This window comes from Drosophila tropicalis, unplaced genomic scaffold (genome assembly GCF_018151085.1).
Source record: "Drosophila tropicalis isolate 14030-0801.00 unplaced genomic scaffold, ASM1815108v1 contig_694, whole genome shotgun sequence".
Lineage (NCBI taxonomy): Eukaryota > Metazoa > Arthropoda > Insecta > Diptera > Drosophilidae > Drosophila > Drosophila tropicalis.
This window is the reverse complement of record NW_027173176.1, coordinates 3,534,783-3,561,740: the sequence shown is the minus strand read 5'-3', so window position 1 is coordinate 3,561,740 and position 26,958 is coordinate 3,534,783. Positions and strand designations below refer to the sequence as shown.

At 39.9% G+C, this 26,958-nt stretch overlaps 6 protein-coding genes across 7 annotated transcripts; 3 read left to right on the top strand and 3 right to left on the bottom strand.

Annotated features, from left to right (window-relative positions):
• Positions 1–1,523: 1,523 nt before the first annotated feature.
• On the bottom strand, positions 1,524–6,436 carry ArfGAP3 (ADP-ribosylation factor GTPase activating protein 3). Of its 2 annotated transcripts, XM_068292421.1 has the most exons (6): positions 5,999–6,436; positions 5,542–5,865; positions 5,190–5,327; positions 4,878–5,063; positions 3,954–4,812; positions 1,524–2,472 (listed from the first exon to the last, which is right to left on the bottom strand). In XM_068292421.1, the coding sequence occupies exons 1-6, from the start codon at positions 6,068–6,070 to the stop codon at positions 2,390–2,392; spliced, it is 1,662 nt and encodes a 553-aa protein (XP_068148522.1). In that variant the 5' UTR covers positions 6,071–6,436; the 3' UTR covers positions 1,524–2,389. The 2 variants fall into 2 exon arrangements, with proteins under 2 accessions (XP_068148522.1, XP_068148523.1); XM_068292422.1 differs by lacking the exon at positions 5,190–5,327.
• Positions 6,437–6,811: 375 nt separating this feature from the next.
• Positions 6,812–9,766, top strand: LOC137578830 (uncharacterized). Its single transcript, XM_068292420.1, has 3 exons — positions 6,812–7,015; positions 7,088–7,430; positions 7,599–9,766. Exons 1-3 carry the CDS (start codon positions 6,896–6,898, stop codon positions 9,545–9,547), a joined length of 2,412 nt encoding a protein of 803 aa, XP_068148521.1. The 5' UTR covers positions 6,812–6,895; the 3' UTR covers positions 9,548–9,766.
• An 874-nt stretch (positions 9,767–10,640) lies between these two features.
• LOC137579173 (zinc finger protein 90) lies at positions 10,641–11,504 on the bottom strand. The gene has a single exon (XM_068292878.1). It carries the CDS (start codon positions 11,502–11,504, stop codon positions 10,641–10,643), a length of 864 nt encoding a protein of 287 aa, XP_068148979.1.
• Positions 11,505–11,824: 320 nt separating this feature from the next.
• On the top strand, positions 11,825–15,122 carry mael (maelstrom). The gene is made up of 6 exons (XM_068292759.1): positions 11,825–11,982; positions 12,821–12,949; positions 13,004–13,205; positions 13,508–13,657; positions 13,716–14,194; positions 14,348–15,122. The coding sequence occupies exons 2-6, from the start codon at positions 12,830–12,832 to the stop codon at positions 14,849–14,851; spliced, it is 1,455 nt and encodes a 484-aa protein (XP_068148860.1). The 5' UTR covers positions 11,825–11,982; positions 12,821–12,829; the 3' UTR covers positions 14,852–15,122.
• prc (pericardin) lies at positions 13,245–21,308 on the bottom strand. Its single transcript, XM_068292760.1, is given in 12 exon segments — positions 13,245–13,386; positions 13,470–14,187; positions 14,246–14,907; positions 14,961–16,131; positions 16,196–16,321; positions 16,382–16,925; positions 16,980–18,631; positions 18,633–20,499; positions 20,562–20,711; positions 20,778–20,881; positions 20,944–21,020; positions 21,186–21,308. Coding segments are annotated over 9 exon segments (5,397 nt in total). The 5' UTR covers positions 21,258–21,308; the 3' UTR covers positions 13,245–13,386; positions 13,470–14,187; positions 14,246–14,907; positions 14,961–15,326.
• Positions 21,309–24,981: 3,673 nt separating this feature from the next.
• On the top strand, positions 24,982–26,932 carry LOC137578984 (transmembrane protein 19). Its single transcript, XM_068292631.1, has 2 exons — positions 24,982–25,345; positions 25,712–26,932. The coding sequence occupies exons 1-2, from the start codon at positions 25,231–25,233 to the stop codon at positions 26,593–26,595; spliced, it is 999 nt and encodes a 332-aa protein (XP_068148732.1). The 5' UTR covers positions 24,982–25,230; the 3' UTR covers positions 26,596–26,932.
• The last annotated feature ends 26 nt before the right edge of the window (positions 26,933–26,958 follow it).

Below are 26,958 nucleotides of genomic sequence, written 5' to 3'. Positions count from 1 at the left end.
GTCCAGTTCATGACTGATGATGATCATCCATCCATGCGCATCTTCCACCAAATTCTTGCTCTGTAAAAGATTTTAAGATTCATTATTTTTTTTTTTTGTAATTATTTAGTGAAATTGTAAAACACTTATTATTTTTTTACCCCCCCTCTTATCCCACACACTCACACTAAACAAAAACACAAAAGTCAAAAAAAAAAAAACAAACCGCATTTTTTTAAATAAACGAAAAATTTCTTTCCTTAATTTTGCATTTCCAAATCGTTTTTTTTTTTTTTTTTTTTTTTTGCAAGAAGTTTCCAGCTTTTTTTTTGGGGAACTTTTTGAGTTTCTGTTAAAAAACTTCAAAATATTTCAGTAACGGATTAGCAATTCTCAAAAATTTTAAAAACTAATTAATCTTTTTAAAACTTATTAATTCAATTCGAATTTGGAATCAATACAAATTATTATTGCAATTATCTGTAAAAATGATCATTTTCAAATGATTTTCATTTATATATTAACATTTCCAATGATGCGCGATCTTCTGATTTGTTATAACAAAACATTTTTCTATTCTGGCCCCGCGCTGGCTTAATCCGTCACTGACTTATCTGTTTCTTGGTTAATACATCAAAATAATCCAAAAAAAAAAAGCTTTTAAAAATGTTTTGTAATTTTTTTCTTTTACTAGAGATTTCTAATTTCATTAATACAATATTCTTTTGTCGATTTTTAAATTGTTAATCAAACCGAAGAATGTTTTCAAGTAAAAGTATAAAAGTCAAGAATGAAACAGAAATTTATATATGAAAAAATTTAAATTTAAACTATAAATCAGAGAAATCAATAAATATATAATCATTTTGCGAAGTTTATTCATTTGTCCTGATATAGACAAAAAATGTCAAAAATTATGACCTTTTTATCGTCCAATTAAGATTAAATTTGATCAAACTTCTCAGATCGGATCGCTATAACATTTAGTTGCCATAGTTTATTGAGAAATGTCTCTTAACTCCTATGAAAGACAAAAATTGTTCAGAGACTTAACTTAAGTTAAGGAAATTTATTAAAGAAAGTCAAGATTTTAGAACTTAATGGAGTTAAACTCTTTGATTTTCAAAGGATTTCTAGTCTTAATTTTAATCGGAATAGTCTTAAAGAACTATAAAGCAAAAGTAATTAAAAGAAGTAACAAAACTTGATCAATAAAATGAATTCATTTAACTTTAAACAAATGCAACTAAAGTCTTTATTGTTTTTCTCCTAAAAGTACACATTTTTGTTTTTGTCAGCATCAAATATGAATGAAATGGAAAATGTCGCTACTTCTTTGGAAAACAATTAGCAGTTGGAAATTGTTTAAAACTAAAATGTATACAGACATACATACATACACATATATTTATTATATACATTTAAGAATATTTCGTTTATATTTCTTCATCTTAATCCTATGGCTAAATAAGAACCGCAAACTGTTACGGAAATGGGGGAAACCCTTTAGGAAACCGTCAAATAAAACTGAAAATCTTTTCGACTTGTTTATAAATTGTATACTTTATATGTACTCTTTAATTTTATTTATATAATTTTCTATTTGTTTAGTTCTCTTTCGTTTAATGGTGATTTTCATTTTATAGATTCAAAATCAAATACAACTTAACATAACAAAAGATCAAAGAATCGAAACAAAAAATGCGACATCAAATCAGAAACGAATATCATTGGCTAACCATGAATTTGCCTTCTTAAGAGCTAATGGTGTAAATATTTCATGCATATGTATATGTATATGTTACAGATTTCATCATATGCATATATGTATGTGTATATATATATTTGTATATCTATAGTTGTTTTTTTTTTGTTTATATGTTTTGCGTTCTGAAAAGACACTACGCGTTGTTGTTGTTGTTTGTTGTTGTTACAGCTTAGCATTGAATTGAATTCGGGTTTTCTATTTTTACTTTTTCATTGTTTATACAGGAGAACATATCATTGGAGAGGATGAGAAGGAGTTGAAGGAGGGAGAACAAGCTCTCTACAATGCTAGACCATATATGTATGTAATTTATGTTTAATAGATTTCGTAAATATATATATTTTTTATATTTATATGTTTGCATGGAATATGTATATATAACTGCTGCAATTCGTTTTATTCTTTTCTTTTCTTGTTGTTGTTGTTGTTGTTGCTGCTGCTGCTGACTAATATATAAAAACATTAAAATTAGTGTCGGTGGCCAAAACGTCGCTGCCAATGCCGCCGCCACCATCTTTGCCCTCTTTGGGCTGTTGCTTTCGATATCAGTAACCATATTTATCCTGCAACGATGACATCACATCATTGGCCAAATTACTTAGACGACCAGCCACTTTATGTACACCCTGACGAACACTTTCCTTAACGCTCTCCACATCCAAATCGGGGGGCATTGAAGTTAACCGAAGATGAATAGCCACCGCCACCAGCGCCGCCTCCGCCGCCTGTAAACAAACAAAAAAACAAAACATCATTAAATGAATGTCAATCGTAAATTCAAAACGATAAAGACACAACACAATGAAGAAACATCGGGCAATCGCTCTGTCTCACTCCTTTTCAAAATCTCACAAAACACAGAATACTTTCAATTCAACACAAAATGCTATAACTAGAGAGATACATACATAACTTATACTTTTTCCCTTTAAGATCTTCATTTTATGCTGTTTAAACTTAGATAGATACAGACAGATATGCATAGGAAAAATCGAATAGGAAAACAAGCCAAAAAGCTTCGATCTTTTATAAATTCACAAGGGAAATGCATGAAAGGAAAGGAACAGACATGGGAATACACATACATAGGAATATACAAATACATATACAACTGGAAGGAATGGATGACACAAAACATGAAACAAATTATGCTCTCCCTTATATAGTATATTATAATTAAATATTAAAACTTAGCTTTAGGCATCCCTAATTATAAACTCCAATAACATTCACTATGCAATACACAGATCTTAAGATAAAGATAACGTTCTCTCGCAAAAATACATCAAAATGAGTGTGGAAGTGTTGTATGATTCGCCCATCCTAAACTTACCGAATGGTAATGTTGGCAATTGCTTAGATGCATTTTTAAGAAGTTATTTTTACTAGAAAACTTATTTGAGTTGAAACAAGCTATATTAATGATAAGAATGCACAACAAAATCCTAATTAGATTAGTTATGATTACTTTAGAATGATATTTCTGTCACTAACTGAATTTCAATGTAGCAAAAAATAGATTGACAAATTTCACTTTGTCTTAAATACTTTTCAGGACTAAAATTAAGTTGTTCACCTAGAGATAACAAAGAACAAAAGAACGGATTGCTTAAACGAAGTCCTGGCCAACCTAATGGATCAAATTGTTCTGAGATGCATCTACATCTATCGAAATTGTGGTTGAAAGAGGAAAACTAAGATCTTCTCATCTGCAGTAATCGAAAGGAAACCCCAAAATAGCTGAACTTGTTGCTGATTGTTTTTGAGAAGACTTTTTGAAATCAAGTGTCGAACACTTTTGCCTCAGTTTGATTTTTAAAAAGCTTAAACTTAATACCTCACTTTTCAAATTTAAATGAGCCTATAAATGGATAAATTAATTATAATTATAAGAGAGAATGTAAAAATATATTATTATAAATTATCAAATTTCATTTGAAAACCTTCGCTACTATGCTTGAGCATGTGTTTAAAGTTTGAGCAAGACTAAGCTATAAGACTAACACCCAATTGAAATTTCTAGAGAGCTGCATGAGAAGGTTGTCAAAAACTTATTTAATAAGCCAAATTGGTTGCGATTGGAATGTGAAGACTAATAATATATCCGATTTAACCAGACCTACTAAATAACGCTCATTTTGGCTACTCAGAAATAGGCTGAGCCTTAATACAATCTAATGCTCATTCGGGTAATTCCCATGTTTACCTCTTTGACTGCCACCAGCTGAACCATCGTTGAAATAATCCGATGAGGAAATGGCACGTGAACCCTGGAAACGATTCAAATTTGCCGATATATCCGCTGAAGATTGTTCGCTGGCAAAATATTGATCTGAACCGAAGCCTTTAGAGTTGCCGAATTTCTGTTGAGCCATTACCGGATCATTGGCTGGTTTGATATTGATCTTGTTGCTGTTCTTGCTACGATTGGTGCTGCTGCTGATGCTGCTGCTCGCTGGTTGCTGCTCGGCTGCAAACATTGAGGTGATATTGCTATGAGTGCCGCCAATTGGTTCGATTGTCTCATAGCCCAATGCGTCCAGTTCAAATTTGTCAAGCTTGGAGGAAGATGATGTGGATGTGGCATTGCTATCTTTCTTCTCGGATGAATGATTACTACTACTATTATACAAATTGAGGGAATAGTCTTGGAAAAAGTTCTCATTATCCAATTGAGAGAGTTTGGCCTTTGGTGCTGCGGCCTGTTGTATGGTCTCCATGTCACTTAAGGCCGAATGAGCCACATCGGAGCCACGCAATTGAAAGCCCATGCCCAAACGTTCCATTTGCTTAGCCTTGGCCGGATCCATTGTCTTTAGCTTGGCCTCTTCACGTGTCTTTTGTAGCGACAGCTCCTGATAGGCCAAACGCATGCTGGCCACTTGCTCCAATTCCTCTTCAGGATTGCTTTTATCGCCTGTGTTGTTGGTGGTGGAGGAAGCTGCAGATAATGCTGCCGCATCGGCTGATCTTAATTCATTCGCAGCATTTGCTCTTGCCTCAATATCAGCGAAATTTGTTTTGACTTTGGTAGCACCCAAACCGCCAACTTTACGTGCACCCAACTGAGAGAGAAATTAATTGATAAATGACACAACGAAATGACTAAGAAAAGTTTCAGATAACTTACCCCACCCTTTTTGGGTTGAATTTTGCGTACACCTATTGAAGATGGAACTGTAGCATTTGGTTGGACCACAGAATTGAGCAAAATTACACTGGGTGCGCCTCCACCCAGACGGGCAGTATCATTAGCTGCTGCTGTTGCTGCCACTGGAACTGCAGGAGCAGGAGTAACAATAGGTTTTGTGTCCAGCTATAAAATAGAGCAAATTAATAACTTTAATTTTTTGTTACGGTCTAGAAACAATTAACAAATTGAACAAATTAACCAACTATTAGGCGTAGATAAGGGTAAGGCATGGTTTATTTTCGATCTAACCTGACTAATATTGTTGTTTTCCTTATTGAAATCAACTTGCTGCTGCTGTTTAATCTCGGCAAAGAAATCCTCTTCCTCATCCGCTTTGGACAAATCATTGCCCTCTGATTTATCCGTCGATTGTTGATCCAAATGCAACTGCAGCCAGGTGGGCGCACGTGTGTATGGGTGTGTATGTGCGCGTTTGTGTGTATATATTGTGGGTGTGGCATATAAACAACACAAGCAATACAAGCAAAAAAGTATTTGTTGTTAATTAAACATAACAGAATTTTCGTTTTCAAAGCATTATTAATAAAAAAAAAAAAAAAAACAAAACCAAAAGAAACGAAAATAAGGATCCTAAACTCACCTTAGTTCCATGAATTTTCATAACCTGCTGAGCCTGTGCCGTCAATTTGTCCTTATAGAGCTGGGCGGCACGGGAATTATACTTGACCTGGGCATCCGTGCTGGTGCAATTATGAGCTCGAAAGAATTGCGCTGCGTTCGCATTGCCGCCCAATTGCATTTGCCTTAGTTGTAGCCAGGTCCAGTTTGTGTCCAGATTGGTGCTACGCACGAATGTCAAATGGACGCCAAGATTACGATGAACGGCCGAACAGTCGATGCATATAAAGATGCCATAGGTGACCGATGACCAGGTTGGAGCCTTTGCTGCGCAATCAAAGCATGACTACAAGAGGCGGAGAGAAGGGATGTTTCACATTAGGGTAGTTGCATTTTAATTGGGGCAACAACAACAAGAACAAAAAAAATCATGTATATGTTGGCCTAGTTTGTTGGGCCAACTTCTTTACTCAACTCACTTTATTCGCTGGCTGTGCACGCAGACGACTGAAAACTGATTCAATTTCCTGTTTTGTGGGTCCTGCTGCCATTTTTTTTCGTTGTTCACAAAATTTTGTAGTGTTTTTTATTGGAGAAAATCAAAATTAACTGAATGGATTTGAAAAGAAAAGTGATTTTTCTTTTCGTTTTTTCCTTGTTTTTTGTTTTTTTTTGTTGACGTTGACTTTGTTGTTGTTGTTCTAATGCTGCTGCTGCTGATACTGCTGGCGCCCTGTGCCCCAAAAAACGTGTATGCCTAATTGACTGTTGGGGTTTTCTCTCACTCTCTCTTTTAATTATTATTGCACTTTAGCGTAATTAAATTTATACAAATTCAATTCGTTTCATTGGCAACACAAAAAAAAGAATTCAGTTACAGTTCAGGAACGTACGTGGACGTGTGTTTTGCGCTTAGTGTGACCGGTTAATAGTTTTTTCTAAACGATGGCAACTCTAAATTTCGACCAACGCATTCTCTGGGCTGTGCACTAGTTCATTTAGAGGAACTAGATTCAGACATAGTAAATGGTCTAAGTCGCGATTTTGCTAGTTCAAAATTCAAGAAAGGTATAATGATAATAATACTAGAATAAATTAATGGTAATTTCAGAAAATTACATATACATATAATAGAAAACTATTTAAACAACCTCTTAAATCATTCACAATAACTAATTAGTTTAGTTTAAGATATGAAGAAACCAAATTGGTTATGTTTTTTCCACATGCATTGCAGTCCATTTTATCTCTTATTTTGTTTTAGGTCCTTTGGCTAGTATTTTCTCCCTCGTGATCTCTGTTCACACTGCAACCAGAGATGCAACATTAGACGAACTTTCGAATATTTTTTAATCAAAAATTACAAAAAAAAAAAAATGGCAGCTAAAAAGAAAGCTAAGAATGCCTTTATTTTATTTGTCAACGATTGGCGTAAACGTCAGACAAATAATTTATCTTGGGAGGAATCGATAACCCAAGCTGGGCTCGACTGGGTGGTACGCAATAAGAACGAAAATTCTAATCTCTCAGGAGTTGTTTGCAATTTAATTTTGTTGTTTTCGTTGTAGAAAATGAGTGACGAGAAGAAACTACGATATAAAATGGAAGCAGCCCGCAGCAACCAAGGGATTAAGGCAACAACTCAATCCAGTCCCATCAAGCAGGCACAGCAGCCAAAGCCATTAACGCCGGAAGAGGAGGAGCAACTGAAAGCCAAACGACACATTGACAAAATGGTTAACGACAGTGTGGAGTCGATTGAACTAGAGACAGAGATGTATTGCTTCATTATGGTTAATTATTTTGCCAAGACAACCAAGTCGGATATGTATCAACCAGCTGAGCTGGCCATGGCAGAATTCTCCTTGCAAGAGGGTGTACGTCGTCTCTTTCATAAACTGATTAATCCAGGTGCGACATTACTTTGAAACTATCATTGTTCCCCTTCTGGACTGGGTCGGTACATATGTTAAAGAGAATTCCAACACGTGGACAGGCTTAATCCGTCGTTTTATATTCATATTAACATTTCTGATTCCAAAGATTGTAATCATCTACTTGGTCTACTTCCCAATTTAGGTTCCAGTGTCTATGGATCGGAATTTGTGACAAAAACTCTTGCCAAGGAAACACATCAATTGCCCATTCCACCGAATGCCTTGGGCGAGGATGATCTGATGGGATTGTTTAAGGATATTCTACAATTTCTAGAACACAAAAATGAATATCGACCAATATTTACGACCACAGAACGAATACCAATTGTTAGCGGCGCCCTTAAATATTTAAATGGTGGCAATCATGAGCTAAAAGTCTATCCAATAGAATATTTATATTTTGTCCTAAAGAAATCCAGTTGCCAGATATCTGGAATGCCATTGCCAAAGAGTCTATTTGATACGAGTCGCATATTCGAACGTGATCTGTATCAGCATGAAGCGAATATAAGCTGCGATTTTCATGAGCCACGTGATCTATCAAAATATTGTGCCAAATCCTGTGTAACACGTTGGGGATTCATGTTTGCCAATTTTATGTGCTACGATTTGGCCATTACAATGCTACCAAATAGACACAAGCCAGAAATAATGCCGATTCCCACAATTATCCCGAAAATGAAAGGGGAAACAAAGCAGGAGATCGAAGAACCTAAGAAAGATAAGGACATACCAACAACTCCAACTCCAAATCGCATAAAAACTGAACGTCCGGAAATTGAGGAGAATGATGAGGATTTTTGGAAGGATCTTAATAATTTAACAGAGATCATAGAAGAAGAAATAGGTAGGATCAAAACAGAGATAGATGATAGCGATGAGAATGAGGCCAATCTTGCAGCACCGCCGCCACCTCCCATATCATTGGGTGAAATCCATGATGAATTGGCTTTGTTCACGCGACGCATGAGAACGACTAGCGAACGTTCAGTAAGAAAGGAAGAAAAATCCAAGGAAATGAGTAGTAAAGCAACTAAATCAAAAAGCGATCAAAATTCATTAAAATCAAAATCAAAAACGGATAAAAAATCCTCCAAATCAAAAGGGAAACATGAACAAAAGTCTTCCAAATCGAAATCAGATCACATCTCAAGACATGTGACACGAGAGACCGAGAGGCGGTCGTCTAGACACAGATCTCGGAGAGGAAGGAAAGTATCCAGATCAAGGTCAAAGGAACGTAAACCACATCGAAACGAAAACTCTAGTTCAAGGCATTTTAGAAAGTCAGTTTCACCCAGAGCTAGAGGAGAAACTATCTCAAGAACTAACAGAAGAATCTCCAGATCGAAATCAAGGGATCTTATATCCCATAGACGTAGAACTTATTCGAAAGAAACCTCTAAACGTCATAGCCGACGTTCAAGGAGTCGTTCGAGAAGTCGTTCGAATTTACGTATAAATCGTGCCAAACGGCGATCGAGATCTCGATCTGTATCTAGATATAGATATTCACCAAAAAGACGTAGGAGTGACTCATTCAGTTCCATACGACGTAGGCCACCACTAAGCGAACGTTTGGATTCCCCGAAACCGAATCTGAATCTAACGCCTTCTCATTCACATTCTTCTACATTCACCAATGCGCCTTCTACTATCAATTATCAATTACCCATCCATGCAGCTAGAAATCCGATTCCAACAGTTACTCCGACACATTATCCAACACACATGACACATGGGTCAATGCAATACTCTCACACTACTACATATAGTACACAATATTATCAAGCCAATCAAATGGCTCATGTACCTGTAGGCGGTGTCTATAAACAGCCATTATTACCTGCACCTGCTGTACCTGAGTTACATCGTCCCTATGATCTGCGACATCGTTTGGGTCCGCCATCGCTTCCGTCTCGCTGTTTGAACAACGATGATTTGCGCCATCGTATACGTGGACGTCCCGAATTCTATGGATTACAGGCGCCAATGTATCCAAATTTTGTGGACTACTATCCTCCTCCGTATATGGCAGGACCTAATCATTATGGCAGCTATCACCATCTTCCACCAAATGTGCCCCATTAAATTAAGTTTTTACATACATATATATTGTAATTATTTTTGCCATTTATATTCTACTCTTATTCTATATTCATTATGGCAGCTATCACCATCTTCCACCAAATGTGCCCTATTAAATTAAGTTTTTACATACATATATATTGTAATTATTTTTGCCATTTATATTCTACTCTTATTCTTCGAAGTTTTTTGTTTAAATAAATACAAAATGGAATGCACAAATTTACAATTTTAGTTCTCTGGGATTGATAAAAAGAAACGAAATTTCGTAATGTCTTTGTAAAAAGCATTCGACTTGAAGAAAATATGTTTCAGAAATCTGTATATTGGGATATTTCCAAAAATTTTAAACTATTTTAGTCTTATTTTGATCTAAAAGAACTATTGAATGATTTAGACAAGTAGCGGATGCTCGGAAATTAAGGATCTTTCCTTTGATATTTCTTTAAAATTTCGATATCCATGACCGATTTCTCATCCTAAAATGAAGGATCTCTCCCCAAGAATCGGCCAATTCTTTTTTTTTGGCATCATATCTATTAATAAAAGAAATATTTCCTTCCGAAACACTTTTCGTTCCTATCACTTTTCCAGCAATTACTAGATAATAGAATTACAAACAAGTTTCCATGTCTCAACCATTTCAGAATAGATAAAAAACAAAGATTGATTTTTATATGGTCACGTATAAAGTTCATGTATATATTTAGACAAATAATTAAAACTAAACAATTTCAAAAATTACATTTTCCAGTCTTCATTCCATCAGTTCATAACTGAATTAGTCTTCAAATAATACTGATTAATTCAATTTTCAATTACAAAAAGTAATGGAATTTAGATTAGAGTGCTAGCATAAAAGGTATTAAAATTATTTCGAAATAAAGATAACTCTTTCCACGAGGTTTTCGTTCTATTCTGATTGTCATGTTAGATAATTCATTCAATCTTCTTCAATCAGATTACAAAATCTTAAGTTTTGACATTAAGTTGGTAAGAAATCTTATACAAGTTAATAAGTTTTAAAAAACATGCAAATAGTATTAAATATAAAATGTTGTTTGAGTTGACTTGAGTTTGGGTGAAAGGTTTTCAATTATTCTGCACTTAGAAACAAGGGATACAAATTAATCAGCTCTTCGATGAGTTTAGGATCCTCCACTTCATTGTTTTCGATCTTGTCGAGTAGTAGCATCATTTCGTTAAGCAAGACTTGATCATTGTCGATATTAGGATTGGACATCATATGACGACTGAGATGTTCATATAGAGCCTCATCCATGTGGAACACATGCGGACAGATGAAGCACACATACTTATTGCAAGTGTGCTTGTGTGTGTAACGCTTTTTGCACATTTCGCAATATTTGTGGTTCTCGTTCTTCTTCGATGATGATGAAGATGATGATGATGATGATGATGATGATGATGATGATGATCTCGGTGATTTAGGAGTAGCATTACTACCACTCCGACGCTGATATGGCCAAATTAATCGATTGGTACTGCTCAATTGGTATTTGCAGATCTTGCAGTTAGACAATTTGACATCCTCCTCGTTGGGAATGAGGCCGCATTTAATGCACTTGCTGTCTTCCACTTTAACACACGGATGGGTTAGTAATTGCTTTTCCATGCAAAATGCCTTCTCGCATCGGTCACATTTGTAGATTTCGGACATATGGCAACGTTGATAGTGCGAGCGCAGCGTATGCATTTTGCGGAAACTTTTACCGTTCTCTTGCTCACAGTGGTAGACACATCCTTTTTGTGGGCAATGGTAGGCATTGTAGTGTGAATTCACTCTGATGGGCTGATCGTGGACCCTTTGCAAATGCAAATTATAATAGACACGGGATGTGTACACCTTATCCGTGCAGCCTTTGTGACATCTGTATTCACGTATGGGCCATAGATCCATTACTTCCGGAGTAAATGCTTCTTTTTTGACGCCAGCCATTTTGGATTTTGAACCGTTTTGCAGTTTGTGACTTATCCCACACTTAAAAGCGCCGTTTTGCCAGTGTGCGAAAATTGTAAATTTAAGCATCTGAGACTAGGGCTGCAGTCAAAACGAACAAGCTAAAATATATTGAATTGTATACATACATATATTTATATATGTATGTATGTATAGCTGTGTACATAACAGTGCTTTTAGTGATTTAATGAGAAATAAAATTAAAATAGTGTTCTGTAGTGTTGCAAACGTTGAATTTAGTGTATTTTGTCCGTTAAAAAATGTTTTAGAAACTTTTGCTCGTGTTGTGAAACATCTTACAGTGGCCTTTCGCGTTATCTTTGTCTTTCTTTTCTTCGTTTCGTTCGGCGCATCGTCTTGAGTATTCTCTTGTCGGTTTCTGAACGCTAACCATCGCTTGATTTCTATCTTTCCCTTCATTGTCGCACTGGAAATTTAAAAGTTCAGGATAAACGAAGTGAGTACATTGGTTTTCTTTTTTTTTTTTTTTTTTTTATATATGTACATATATAAACAAATAAAAAAATAAGTGGTGTGTGTTCAAATGCATCACCTTGGTATAAATTGCCTCCGAATAAGATTCGTTTAAAGTGTTTTTTTTCTTCACATATTTAAATGTTTAACGGCAAAATGTTGACACATATGTATGTACGTTACATGAGTGTGTGTGTGTGTGTTTCAATTCTACATATGTATGTATGTATGGGCATGCTTCCAAAAATTTACCGCTTTTAATTATCGGAACTAGCAAGAAGTAGGCAACTATGTACACACATACATATGTACATTTATGTATACATATGTACATATATGTACTTATTCAACGCAGAGTATTTATCAGCTCCTAAAACCCGCTTACGTATGTATGTATGTACATGATTATATACTATACATTATACATACATACATATGTGGAATCTTTGTGCGTTCATGTTTGTGCAAGCTTGCAGTTTCTTTCATTTGCCGGCTATACATATGTATGTATGTACATACATTCATATGTAAACACATGCATTTCTATTATTGTTATATACATACATACATACATACATATGTATGTATGTATCTACAAGTATATGTATGTATGTATGTTCCATGTTTTTCTATTCCATTTTCTTAAATACATACATATGTACATAAATACATCATAACAAATGATGTACATTTATATACATATGTATGTATGTTGGGTGTTTTTTAAGCGAAATGGAATAGAAAAAGATGGAAGGTATGCTAGGAGTTGCTTTTTATGTCCTTGATTTACATGTGGTTTTCCTTCTTTTTGTTTTATCTAGAAAAGGATAATGGCTCCCAAAAAGCATTCCGGATTTATGATGTACGTTACGGAGTTCCGTAAGAAGAAGCCCGAGGGTCAACGAATGAGTTTATCCCAAGCCATAGATTATTGCGGTTCAATTTGGAAGGTGAGCAAACGATAATCTCAAATTATTTGATCCTATTTTACCCTTACCCCACAGGGCATGACCGATCAACAGCGTGGCCCGTACATTTCGGGCGCCAAGAATGCCGATGTAGCTTCACGTGCCCGAAGGGACACTCTAAATTGTCATGGTGAAGTGATAGCTGCCCGTGAGAAGGAGGAGCGAGATGCTGCAAAAGAAATTGGTAGCATGAAACGTAATATCGATCGCATGGTTCGTGAGGGCAGGAATCGTTGTGGTGTGTTTTATAACCAAAAATATATCTATCATATGTATATAATTTCCTCCTTTCGATTTGTGTATTTTGGAATCACAATATAATCGCTTGGTTTGGTTGCCTTTCTGTCTGTTCGTATTTGTATAAGTAGCCTAAATTTCAGCAATATCTGATAAGTGTTAATAATTAGTCTGCTCTTTTCCTGAAGATGGTTTTAAGTGAGGAGAGAAGGATACAGGAGAGTAGATAAAATGCATAGTAAAATCGTTTTTATAAGCCACTTACCTTGTGAAATAATTGGTAAATATTTTCATATGTTTTAGATCTGGAGAATACAAAATTTATTTTCGCCACGTTTAATTACTTCGTCAGGGGTTTGAATTCCCAGATTTATATACCAGCTGAATTTTCAGCTTGTCAATTTTCATTGAAACGCGGTGTCAATTCCCTCTATAGCACCATGATTGATCCAGGTGGGTGAATATGTGATTATCAAGCGATGTTCTTTCACCTAATCACTTTTTGTTGCAGGTCACTTGATATTTGGTCTAGCATGCGATGCCATGAAACATTCTGGTGGCACTCATCGGTTGCCATTGCCACCTCTGGCTCTTGGTGAACCAATAATGTCAAAATTATATCAAAGTATTCAAGATTATTTGCGTAGTCGTTTGGATCGAGGTGATCAAGATTTAAAGTCATTGCCGGTCTTTACCAAAACCGATGATATAACTATGGTTAAGTCATGTTTTCATTTTATAAAAACTGGATGTGAAGAAGAGCAACGTAAACATGAGGGAAATTATGATGAGGATGAGGATAGATTTTATAAAGTCGATGTTTCAAAATTCTTGCCCATTGTCGTGTATGATGTACAATATCTATTCTTGGCACTTAAAAAGGAAGCTATGGACGTCGGTGGATTGACTTCTGAAAAGCCAAATTTATACGTAACAGATGCATTCTTTTCACGTGATTTTTATGAATTTCAAGATGGTATCAGCTGCCAGGTACGTAGAAACTTTATAATACACTTTTCGATCATATGTAACATCTTTTACCTTTTACTTTAGAATTGTAGCCTTTAGTCTTGTTTTGTGATCAATAAGTTGAGTGATCGTTGGTTTAATTTCATTCTAATGTCACATTTTTTGTTTTTGCAGTACCATGAGGAGATTGATCGTTCTAAATATTGCACTCAGAGTCGAGTGAATCGTTGGGCATATACATTCTGCGATTATATGTGCGCCGATTTGGCAATTACCATGCTGCCTGGCAAACATATGCCACCCAGTTATAAATCAGCTACAGTCCAGGCTAAATTTAATTCTGATGCTTCAGTCGATTCATTTTTCTCGCTGGCAACGGCTCCAAGCTCAACGTTGAATCGGAAGGATCGAGAAGAACGTTCGCCAAGTCCGACAATTTCGACAGCTAGTAGTCTCACATCTATAAATTCGATTCCTGCGCCTAAGGTGCCAAACACTGCGAGTCCCAAGAAATTTCAAGAAAATCCGACAATTTGGGGTGGTACGTTAAAGCATTACGGTGTGTTGCTGAAGGAAACAAAGGATCGATTTATTTTGAAATATGATAAGGCGATCGATGACTTCAGCGATGATGATTTTAACGTAACAATCAACGATATGAGTTGGTCTCGTCCTTAAAGCGGGAATTGATGTGGAGGTGGGATTTCTTATTGCATTCCTGTTCCGCCAATTTTCTTACAAAATCAGAAGATTACGTTTTTTTGTTGTTTTTTTTTCATATATTTACCTCTTTATGTGCATATATTGCCATGGTTACTCAACTATTATATCCTATTGAAAAGGATAAATTAAGTTTTTTTAGTTTAATGGTGTATTATTATTAAATATTAATTACAATGGCAGAAAATGTGTATAAAAGTAAAAATAAAATTCATTTTTTCCTACTGTAGACAGATGTGTGAGTGTTTTGTGTGTGTGTGTGTGTGTGTGTGTGTGTGTGTAAACTTAAAAACATTTCTTTTTATTTGGGTTAGATTACTTTGTTTTTGTTTGTTGTTGTTGTTGTTGTTTTTTTTTTTTTTTTTTTTGTATTTATTAGCTGTACTACATACAACAATTGAGCCCCTTTGGAACTGACCCCCATAATCATTGTCTAGCATTTACCATTCGATGGCGCCTTCGGACGACAAATCTTACTGCGTCCATTTGCCCCATAGACAATATTGCATGAGAAGGTAAAGTAACCGCATGTCGATGATTTAGTGTAGTATGTCGATTGGAAATTCTTGTTCTCCTGCGGTGGATTCTTACTATTATCCATGCTGCCGGTTACTGATTTCGTCACTGTCACATAGCTATCGGGAGCACGGGCTGGCGTCTTTGCTATATCAGCATCTGTGTCGGCACTGATCTCCAATTTCTTATCCGTGTTATGCAATTCAAGGGATTTGGTATGGAATTTCTTTTCCACATTCACAGTGCCACGGAAACCGCTGGGCACCGATTCGGTGGTGGTTCGCTGTATGGGATAGGTATTGACATGTCCGTTTTGATTCTGGACCACACGATATTTGTCTGTGTGTGGCGGTGCAACTACAGCCTGTTGCTTTTGTCCCGGCGAGGATTGTGTGTAGGCAATTGGACTAAGGGCTACCGGGGATTCTTGTGCCTTGGTTGGACTGGCGCCACCCGATCTGGTGCGAGCCTCTTCCAATTTGACGGGATTCGCATTGTAGTACTCATCGTCGTCGTACTCATCGTAGGGCTCATCGTCCTCATCGTCGATTAGGTCTTCATCGTTGCCCGTTGCGGGTTCTCCAGCGGGTTGCTGATCCAATTTCTTGTCAACATTATCGACTTCGGGCTCGCTGGTCTTGGTGGACTTTAGTTCGGGTATTCTATCGGATTCGGATGTTAGTGCCGGGCCACTGTAGACAACATCGGCGCGATCGGTGACACTTAAAAAATAAAATTAAAGATCAGAGAGAGATAATCGTCATTTTGGACATCATTTAAACTTACGCATTGCCTCCACTTCCAAATTGGCTAATTGTATTGAAGAGTTCGCGATTCTGTTCACGATAGGTGGCCACTTGCTCCTTGGTACCCGAAGCGGATTGAGCGGCTCCATGATAGGAAACACCAAAGCTGTAAAATACACATGGCATTTAGCCTCATTTAAAGGGGAGAGGGAAAGAAATGATTTACCTAGAAGTGCCATGAATCTGCGACTGACTCTGTCCGGAGTGACTGCCGGATTGTGCCGATGCCTGACCACCGCCAGTGGCGGCTCCCGCGCTATTATCCTGACCAGGTCGGAAGCCAATCTGTGCCTGCGATGAGGTTTGTCCTGGGCCGCTGGACTGCGCATCGGCCAGACCGCCCTTATCATTGGCATGCACTTCGCTCTGGCTCTGCTGCAGAATGCCGCCGCTTTGGGAGGAAGCCTTAGTGCCGCCATCCTTGGAGTTGACCTGCACTTGAGCCTGTGATTGGGCTGGACCGCCAGAACCTTGCGATTGACTCATAGCGCCATCAGCATTGCCGGTAACCTGAGCGCTAGCGGCACGATCAGCATCGGAGGTCATGGCACTTGCGCTAAAGGTTCCTCCAGAGCTGTAGCTACCTGACACCTGGGTCTTGGCTGTGCCGCCGTTCTTCTTTCCCTGGGCACTTGCCGATGCCTGACCATCGCCGATTGTCGACTCGGCTTGGGAGAAAGCATCATCGGCACCAGATCCACCAGGAACAACTGGAAAAAGTCTTATAGAATCTAGTTTTATAATTATCTAAGCGCGGCACTTACCAACACCACCAGCAGGAACAACCGCGGCGCCGCCGTCTGTGTATCGGCCAGGTGCACCAATGTCAGTTGCGTATCCAGTCTGGCCACCAATTCCGGGTTGGCCGCCAATCTGTCCCCCAGCACCAGGCTGGGTTCCATATCCTGTTTGTCCACCGATTCCGGGTTGACCACCGGCTCCTGGCTGTACTCCATATCCGGGTTGGCCGCCAATCTGTCCCCCAGCACCAGGCTGTGTTCCAAATCCTGTGTGTCCGCCAATTCCGGGCTGACCGCCGGCTCCTGGCTGGACTCCATATCCGGGTTGGCCTCCAATCTGTCCACCAGCACCGGGCTGGGTTCCGTATCCTGTTTGTCCACCGATTCCGGGCTGACTGCCGGTTCCTGGCTGCGATCCATATCCGGGTTGGCCCCCAATCTGTCCACCAGCACCAGGCTGAGTTCCATATCCAGGTTGGCCTCCAATTCCAGGTTGACCACCGGCACCAGGCTGGACTCCATATCCAGGTTGTCCTCCAATCTGTCCTCCAGCACCGGGCTGGGTTCCGTATCCTGTTTGTACACCGATTCCGGGCTGACCGCCGGCTCCTGGCTGCGATCCATATCCGGGTTGGCTTCCAATCTGTCCACCAGCACCGGGCTGGGTTCCGTATCCTGTTTGTCCACCGATTCCGGGCTGAACGCCAGCTCCTGGCTGCGATCCATATCCGGGTTGACCTCCAATCTGTCCACCAGCACCAGGCTGAGTTCCATATCCTGGTTGCCCACTAACTCCGGCACCTGTTTGAGTTCCATATCCAGCTTGGCCTGGTTGAGTCCCGTATCCTGTTTGTCCGCCGATTCCGGGTTGACCACCGGCTCCTGGCTGGGGTCCATATACAGGTTGGCCAGCAATTCCAGGTTGACCAACTCCAGGTAATCCTCCAGCTCCGGATTGACCTCCAATCTGTCCTCCAGCACCAGGCTGTGTTCCGTATCCCGGTTGCCCGCCGATTCCGGCTCCTGTTTGAGTTCCATAACCGGGCTGTCCACTAATCTGTCCCCCTGCACCAGGTTGAGTTGTATATCCAGGTTGGCCAGGTTGAGTTCCGTATCCTGTTTGTCCGCCGATTCCGGGTTGGCCACCAGCTCCTGGCAGGACTCCATATCCAGGTTGGCCACCAATTCCGGGTAGACCACCTCCTGGTAATCCTCCAGCTCCGGTTTGGCTTCCAATTTGTCCTCCAGTACCAGGCTGGGTTCCGTATCCTGTTTGTCCGCCGATTCCGGGCTGACCAACAGCTCCTGGCTGGACTCCATATGCTGGTTGGCCGCCAGCACCGGGTTGAGTTCCGTATCCTGTTTGTCCGCCGATTCCGGGTTGGCCACCGGCTCCAGGCAGGACTCCATATCCAGGTTGGCCACCAATCCCGGGTTGACCACCTCCTGGTAATCCTCCAGCTCCGGTTTGGCTTCCAATTTGTCCTCCAGTACCAGGCTGGGTTCCGTATCCCGTTTGCCCGCCGATTCCGGCTCCTGTTTGAGTTCCATAACCGGGCTGTCCACTAAACTGTCCCCCTGCACCAGGCTGAGTTCCATATCCAGGTTGACCCCCTCCAATCAAGCTTCCTGAACCAGGCTGGGTTCCGTATCCAGGTTGGCCACCGATTCCCTGCTCCTGTTTGAGTTCCATATCCGGGTTGTCCTCCAGCGCCAGATTGAGGTACATATCCGGGTTGCCCACCGGCTCCTGGCTGGATTCCATATCCGGGTTGGCCTCCAATCTGTCCACCAGCTCCAGGTTGAGTTCCATAGCCACTCCCAGGTTGACCAGCGTAACCAGGCTGAGTTCCGTATCCAGGTTGACCACCGGCTCCAGGCTGAGTTCCATATCCGGGTTGGCCACCTCCAGTTAGTCCTCCGGCACCAGGCTGTGGTCCGTATCCTGTTTGTCCACCGAGTCCGGATTGACTACCAGTGCCAGGCTGAGTTCCATATCCGGGTTGGCCTCCAATTTGTCCTCCAGCACCCGGCTGGGCTCCTCCGATTCCGGGTTGACCAGAGACACCAGGCTGAGTTCCGTATCCAGGTTGACCACTGGCACCAGGCTGGACTCCATATCCAGGTTGGCTTCCAATCTGTCCTCCAGCACCAGGCTGGGTTCCGTATCCTGTTCCTGGTTGACTGCCAGCTCCTGCCTGAGTTCCGTACCCGGGTTGGCCTCCAATCTGTCCTCCAGCACCAGGCTGGGTTCCGTATCCTGTTTGGCCAGCGAATCCGGGTTGACCACCGGTACCAGGCTGAGTTCCATATCCGGGTTGGCCTCCAATCTGTCCTCCAGCACCAGGCTGGGTTCCGTAACCTGTTTGTCCGCCGATTCCGGGTTGACCACCAGCTCCTGGCTGCGATCCGTATCCAGCACCGGGTTGACCTCCTATCAGCCCTCCAGTTCCAGGCTGGGGTCCGTATCCTGTTTGTCCACCGACTCCTGGTTGACTAGCAGCTCCTGGCTGCGATCCATATCCGGATTGGCCTGCAATTGGTCCCCCAGCACTCGGCTGTGTTCCGTACCCTGTTTGTCCACCGATTCCAGGTTGACCACCAGCTCCAGGTTGAGATCCGTATCCAGGTTGGCCGAGAATTCCGGGTTGACTTCCTCCAGTTTGTCCTCCAGCACCTGGTTGCCCTCCAGCTCCAGGCTGGGGTCCGTATCCTGTTTGTCCACTGACTCCTGGTTGACTAGCGGCTCCAGGCTGAGTTCCATATCCGGGTCGGCCTGCAATTTGTCCCCCAGCACCCGGCTGGGTTCCGTATCCTGTTTGTCCGCCGATTCCAGGTTGACCACCAGCTCCAGGCACGTTTCCGTATCCAGTTTGTCCACCTGCTCCTGGCTGAGTACCATATCCAGGCTGTCCTGCAGTTGCGGGCTGATCGCCCCGCTTGCCTTCAATCAGCTTTTGAGCTGAAGGCTGCGTCCCATATCCGGTTTGTCCACCAATTCCAGGCTGTGTTCCGTATCCTGTTTGGCTCCCTGCGCCAGGTTGAGTTGCAATCTGTCCCCCAGCTGCTGTCGGTGTTCCGTACCCGGGTTGGCCACCAATTTGACCTCCAGTTCCAGGTTGACCTCCATATCCGGGTCGGCCGCCGGTTCCCGCTTGGCCACCTGCACCTGGTTGAGCTCCAATCAAGCTGCCTGCACCTGGCTGAGTACCGTATCCTCCCTGACCGGGAGTACCTGACTGACTACCGCTTGGCACGGTTCCTGGTTGAGCACCGCTAGCACCGGGTTGTCCTACAATCTGACCTCCAGCACCAGGCTGAGTACCGAAACCAGCTTGTCCGGGGGCACCAATCTGACCTGCTCCTGGTTGACCTTCAAAGCCCGATTGTCCTCCAGCTCCTGGCTGAGTTCCAAAACCCGGCTGTCCTGGTTGAGTGCCATATCCTGACAAACCACCAGCTCCTGGTTGACCTGCCCCAATTCCGCCTCTTCCTCCAGCCGCACCTGGCTGCGTTCCATACCCACCAATACCGCTTTGTGCATCTGTGACAGGAGAGAAAAATCTGTGGTATATAACCGATTGAGCTTTGGAATTCAGAACTTACCAGCACCAAGAGGTAGGCTTATGATGGCATCGGGCCTACCACTACTGCCAGAGCCAGGATAGTCCGTTTGATAGCCACCACCGGAGGCACAACCACTGCAATCGCCCGAAGAGAATTGACTCTGGGCTTGACCCATCCCATGGGAGCCAGCTAATAACAATAAATATGTTTTAATCTGGATAATTTGTCCATGGACCTAGATGGGCTCCTACTTACAGACAGTGGATCGTGAACCACTTGCATCAGCCTCCGCTTCGGCCTTGCCATCTTGTTCGGGTTTACCAAAATTTAGGTACTGCGATTGAGTCTGTCCACGGGCACTGCAGGCGAAGGTCGTTTTAGACTTGGGAGACGATAAGAATATTTCTAATTTTCAACTTACTAGCCACTTCGTTTGGTGCGCTCCAGATCCGATAGGGCTGTCTGTGCTTCATCTTCATCGACCGATGATGATTGATCCTAAAAATGGGAACCAATCGATTGTCCATTAGAGTTCAATGTTAACTTTATCTCACCACGCACACACACAAGTAGGCACATGGTGAAGCATGTCCGAAACTGACCTTGGTCAAAATCGTTTCTTATCTCTGTATTGAATTAGAATTTCATTAACAAAGCACTTACAATAGCCGCTCCATTTGTATGGGCCACGATCAGCACTAAACCAAACAGCAGGCCCCAATGAAAGGGCGCCATTTCAATTAAAATTGAATTTACAATTTACCAAATTGAAATGTGTGTGTGTGTGTGTGTTTTCCCTTTGGGTCTACTCCCTCCGTCTCACTCCTTGTCAGTCTGTAAGAAGAACAAAAACAAAAAATTGGTTGAAAATTTTACAATTTATGTATGAATTGTATTATCAACGCATCTTTATTTATAGTGTTTTTTTTTTTGCCACCCATTCCTATTCCCATCCCCATCCCCATCTCCATTCCCATTCCCTAGCACGTTCTCGCTCTCTGGATCTGTCTCTGTCTCTGGCGCCCCCGAGGGTTATCATCACGAAATGGGCACACAAGCGTGTTGATGCCAAAAAAGAAATATAATAATAATAATAATGAAATCAAATGATAGAGAAACTATGTATGCTCGATCTTGGACTCAATTTTTTAACTTTAGACATGATGTAATCACATGATGTGATTAGTTTTCCTCATCATTAGCATCATTAGGTTAATCACTTGGCATAGGATTATCCTGGTCTCTCTGGCCTCTTAACTTCTTATGCTTTTTCCTCAATAGATAACAACTTTCAAGGATTTGTTTGCCAAATGAGACTAGGAGTGCAAAGTCCTTTGAAAAGTGTTAACAATTTACGATGAAAGTTTCTCCATTTATAAACTTAATTTCTAAAACTTGAATTTTTCGATTTACTCTAGTTGAAAGGTCACTGGGCTTAATTTGAAAGTTTGTTGAATCGTTCAGATCTAATTCCTTTATGTGAAAGTTCCCCAGGCTTAAGATGAACGTATGTTTTTAATTGACAGATCTCTTTCCTAAGACTTTAATTACTCTAATTTACTTTGTTAAAGTCTTTTCAATGCCTTTATAAAAAATAAGGTTTTTAATCGGTTTTCCATTTACATAAAGGAAAGTTTTTTCCTCCCTTCCCTTCCCTTAATAGATCTGAATTCTTTATATGAAGAGATCTTGGGCTTAATCAGTAATAGACCCAATTCCTTTTATATCCTTAAGATCACAAAGCAGAAGAAGACTTCAAGGTTATTTCATTTGATTCTCTGGTTCTTAAAACTGCTCTCTGTGTGTCTGTTAATTAAGTTATTCAACGGAAACATATTCATTCAACATTCTCGAATACGATTTTCAGCATTTTTCACATCATTTTTCAAAACAATTCAACAACAAACAACGAAAAAGAAACGAAAAATAACCCCAAAACAATTCGATTTCAATAATTGTCATTTTTTCGAACACAAAATATTAAAGTTTTTCCAATTCTCTTTTGGTTTTGTTTTGTCACTAGATGATTTTTGGCATTTTTGAATCTTTTTCACTTGTTGTGTGTGTGGGTGTGTGTGTTTTGTTTCGTTTCAACGATAATTCGATTTTATAATCCTTTCTGTTTATTTGTTATGATCTACTTCTTTGACTTGGCCCTTGACCTCCTTCTGCGCCAGGCCAAATAAAGGAAATGAGATGCAAAGGGATTAATAGAAAATTTACCCAAAAAAAATCACAAAAAAAAAAAAAAAACAAACAAAACACCCAGAATATAGATGAGCGGTGGATTTTTTGAAATAATTTCCAAAAATTTATAATTCCGTACTGGCCACCGAACGCGACAACTGCCGGATTGCGAATAACATGTAGCTGATCGAGCATCAAAACTCTAGAGCTCTAAGAAAAATTATATACAATTTGAATTTCAATTTCAAATTTCAATACATTTGCATTTGGCCAGCATGAATATTTATGTAGGATTCCACACACACACACATACAGAGAAGACACACCATGTAGTGAGAGTTCTGAGTCTTATCGCCCATGGAGCACTGAGACATACACAGAGACACGGAATGACAACGGCGGAGACAGAGACGGGATAGGCCACTTAGAGCTTCGCTTCGACGACGATCGTCGTTGTCTATTCCATGCTATGCATATACACATACATATGTACATATATATAGGCATATATGTATATACATATATATATATATCAACAACTTTGATCGTGTCAATCGATCACTCTTGGATCTACCACACACACAATATTCACCCACCCCCATACCCAATTTTTGTTGTGCCGTTTCCTTCTGCTGCCCGCAACCTCCAATCCGTCCCCCCCCTTAACATACCGAAAGTAGCATTTTGTTGGGGTCTGCAGTTGTGTGCTCCATTCTGGGCATTACAACATCGCACCAATGAGAGACTTTTGACCCATTTTAAAGGAAATGTGTGGCCATTTATTAGCATATAAAGATACGCAATTGTGTATCTAGCTCTTCCATTCAAAAGTACTCATTTACATGCATGTATACACACATACATATGTATGTGTACACAATCGATCGGTCTTCCATTTCTAAGTGTGTCCCTGTGACTCTGTGTGGCAATGTGTCTGAAACGAATTCCCCTCCCCATAACAAAAAACCAAAAACCATTTCATTTGTTTGCTTAGTCCATGCTCAGCGGAAGTAATTTGGCGTTTGATAACCTTTTTTTCGGTTGGTTTGTATTTTAGTTAGTGAATCCAGCGTCATATCTATATATAGATCGGACCAATGCTAAATTCCGATTGAGATTCAAAAATTCCGAGTCCGGACCGGCACGGCTCGATCGATCGTCCCCGAGTGCCGTATGGGGTATGGGTTATGATCGTTTCAAGGCTATTCAATACATTTTAATTGAAACCTAGTTTGATAAGATCAACAAATTAGAAGAGGCCTATTGAAATAAATTTGCATGTGCCCGAAAAAACGGAAAAACGAAAATGAATACATAAAACAAACAATCTATTGAGAGCATCTGAAGTGTCCAATCAATGTAAATGAAATGAAAATTGGATAACTTAGCTCAGTTGGTACTCAAAAATGTAAGGAACAATAGAGTGAAATATTAAATATAGAATAAAAAGTGTTTCAACTTCATTTTTAAAATGGTTTTTGAAGTCTTTTGTGTTTCTATTAAACGAAATTAAAAATCCTTTAAAAATCAAACTCATTAAAGATAATATTTTGATATCTAAAACTTTAAATTTATTTAAATAATTCTAAAATTGTCGAAAATGCCTAAAAATAATAAATAATAACAATAAATAAGTGTTAAGCTAGTTAAAATTAACTGCCAACTGTCAAATTGGGTAACAATCCTTACACTAGTGACATTTACTAAACTAATGTCCTAAATTCTGTAACTTTCTCTCTGAACTAAACTTTAAAAATATATTTCTTTATGTTTTCCTCATAAGGACTTCGTTATTAGGCCAATTTACTTTCAACATCTTTTGTTTTTGTCATATAACTGCTTTTTTTTTTTTTTTAATTACATTTGATACGTTTTTAATTTTTCCTTGTAACTTTTATGTCTTTTTCTAATTACCAATAAATAGTTATATTTTATAAAATATTTTTAAATTTGCCGCCACACCAACCCAAAAGTACCAACGTCGAACCGATGAATGCAACAACAATTGTGCCAATGTCGAACCGATAGTAATAGGCATAGAGATGAGCACGGGCTGCATCGTGACGTTCAGTCAGTTAAATTGCAAGACCTTTCCCACCCATATGTAGTATTTAAAGCATTATTGAAATTAGAAAATAATTTGGAAATTCCTCTGTTCACTATAGTGAAGAGCGTTTTGTAACAGTAACGGAAATATTTGTGCAAATCATGTTGAAAAATATGCTCGTTGGGTTATGTTGCCATCGAATAAATATTGTGTCACACCTAATGTTCGCTGGGCAGCAAGAAAACAAAATAAATCCCAATTAAATAGAATTGTTTCTTATTCCTGGCTTTTGTTTTTCATTAATAAATTAATAATATTTAATAATTTAAAATACTTTGAGTTTGGTGGTTAAGTTACATCAATATTAAGTGTGTTTCGATGGTTTAACTCTGTTTACACTTGGAATTACTCTGGAGAAAGTTGTCGAATTGTTTGAAGAAAACATTGTATAAATAATAACAAATTGGCCAAATCATGATACGTGACTGGATGCCGGTTTTATTCTGCGGCTTGGCCATACCCATATCGCTATTTATGTGGCTTGGTAATGTGGCTATATCGAAATTCTGGAATTCTACGGACTTTGAAGGTACGACCGGCGGCACGAGAGCGAAAGAGATGGGGCGGGTGAAAACAAAAGAGATGGGAAGAGAAAGTGCGGCCTTGAGTAAATTTCAAAACGAAGAGAAAAAACAGGAGAAGAAAATTCCTGGAAAAATCCAAATGCTAGTGGTGGCCAACAGGTGTTTTGCCGGCACTTACAAAATACCAATTGGAATCGTTTGTTGTCATAAGCCATGTAACATCCATCCAATTGGGATTTGACTGTTTCTAGATGGAAATATCATTAGGAAACAGCCAAGATCAAGGTTCAGCTGTCTCATCTTAGTCTTTTGTCACGCCCCAGCCCAAAGGTTATCTAATTATGTGATAATATGTCTGTTTTTTGTTTTAGAATTTCGAGTGATAACGCCGCTGCGTTGGCTATTCTCCACACTGGCTCCATTGGCTCTCATGACCATGGCCTTGCGGCGCCGATCGGTTAGCAAATCCGGCGGAGCATTGGGCATTCTATTGGCCTTCATTTTGTCCATTGCCAGTCATCCGTTCTTTGTCAGTTTAATTGTGTTCTTCTTCAGTTCATCGAGAGCAACAAAATTTCGTGGACATATGAAAAGGAAATTCGAGCACGACTTTAAAGAGGGCGAAGGACAAAGGAATTGGGTTCAAGTGCTATGCAATGGCGGCATGGCCACCCAATTGGCATTGCTGTATCTCATTGATTGTGGCAGTGGAGAACGTGCAATTGATTTTGTTAAGGAATATCGTTCCAGTTGGCTGGGCATTGCGGTAATGAGTTCATTTGCCTGCTGCAATGGTGACACCTGGTCCAGTGAACTGGGCAGTGTCCTCTCCACACGAGATCCCATCTCAATAATCAGTTGGCGACGTGTGCCCCGTGGCACCAATGGCGGCATCTCACTTATTGGTGTTGTTGTTAGCCTTTTGGGTGGCTTACTAGTTGGATTTGGGTACTTTGTAACCGTACGCTATACAGTGGAAACCAAGGTTTTGTTGGTCAGTCCACCACAATGGCCAATTATTATGTTCGGTGGTCTGGCAGGATTATTTGGTTCCCTGTTGGATTCCCTGCTGGGTGGCCTTCTACAATATTCGGGCATTGATGCCAAGGGCAAAATAGTCGATGCACCGGGCAAGGATGTGCGTCACGTCAGCGGCTTACGCATTTTGGATAATCACAGTGTTAATCTCATCTCCAGCATTGTCATCGGCGTCACTATGCCATTGATGGCTCTCAAATTCTGGCCAACCAGATGAAGATCGATAGCAAAACTACTCGAGAGAAAAAAGTTTTTTCATTCATTGTATAGGATATATCCAATATTTTTTTTTTACCTCGCTCTACCATGCTTCCATTAATATTAATAACTTTAACTAATGAGACTTTACAAATTTTGCAACGATGGACTCGATTGAAATATGTTAACGGGAATCTAGTGACTGTTTCAGCTGTTATCCTTTTTATATATAATATACTTAGTATATGTGGTTAAATATATCTATTGTAATTAACATTTTAAACAACTAGTGCAATGCGCTCGAATTCTTGATGTGAATTAAAAGAATATATATATTTTAAAAGAATCAAAAGAAATATGTTTAGAAAATTCGTAGAGTTTC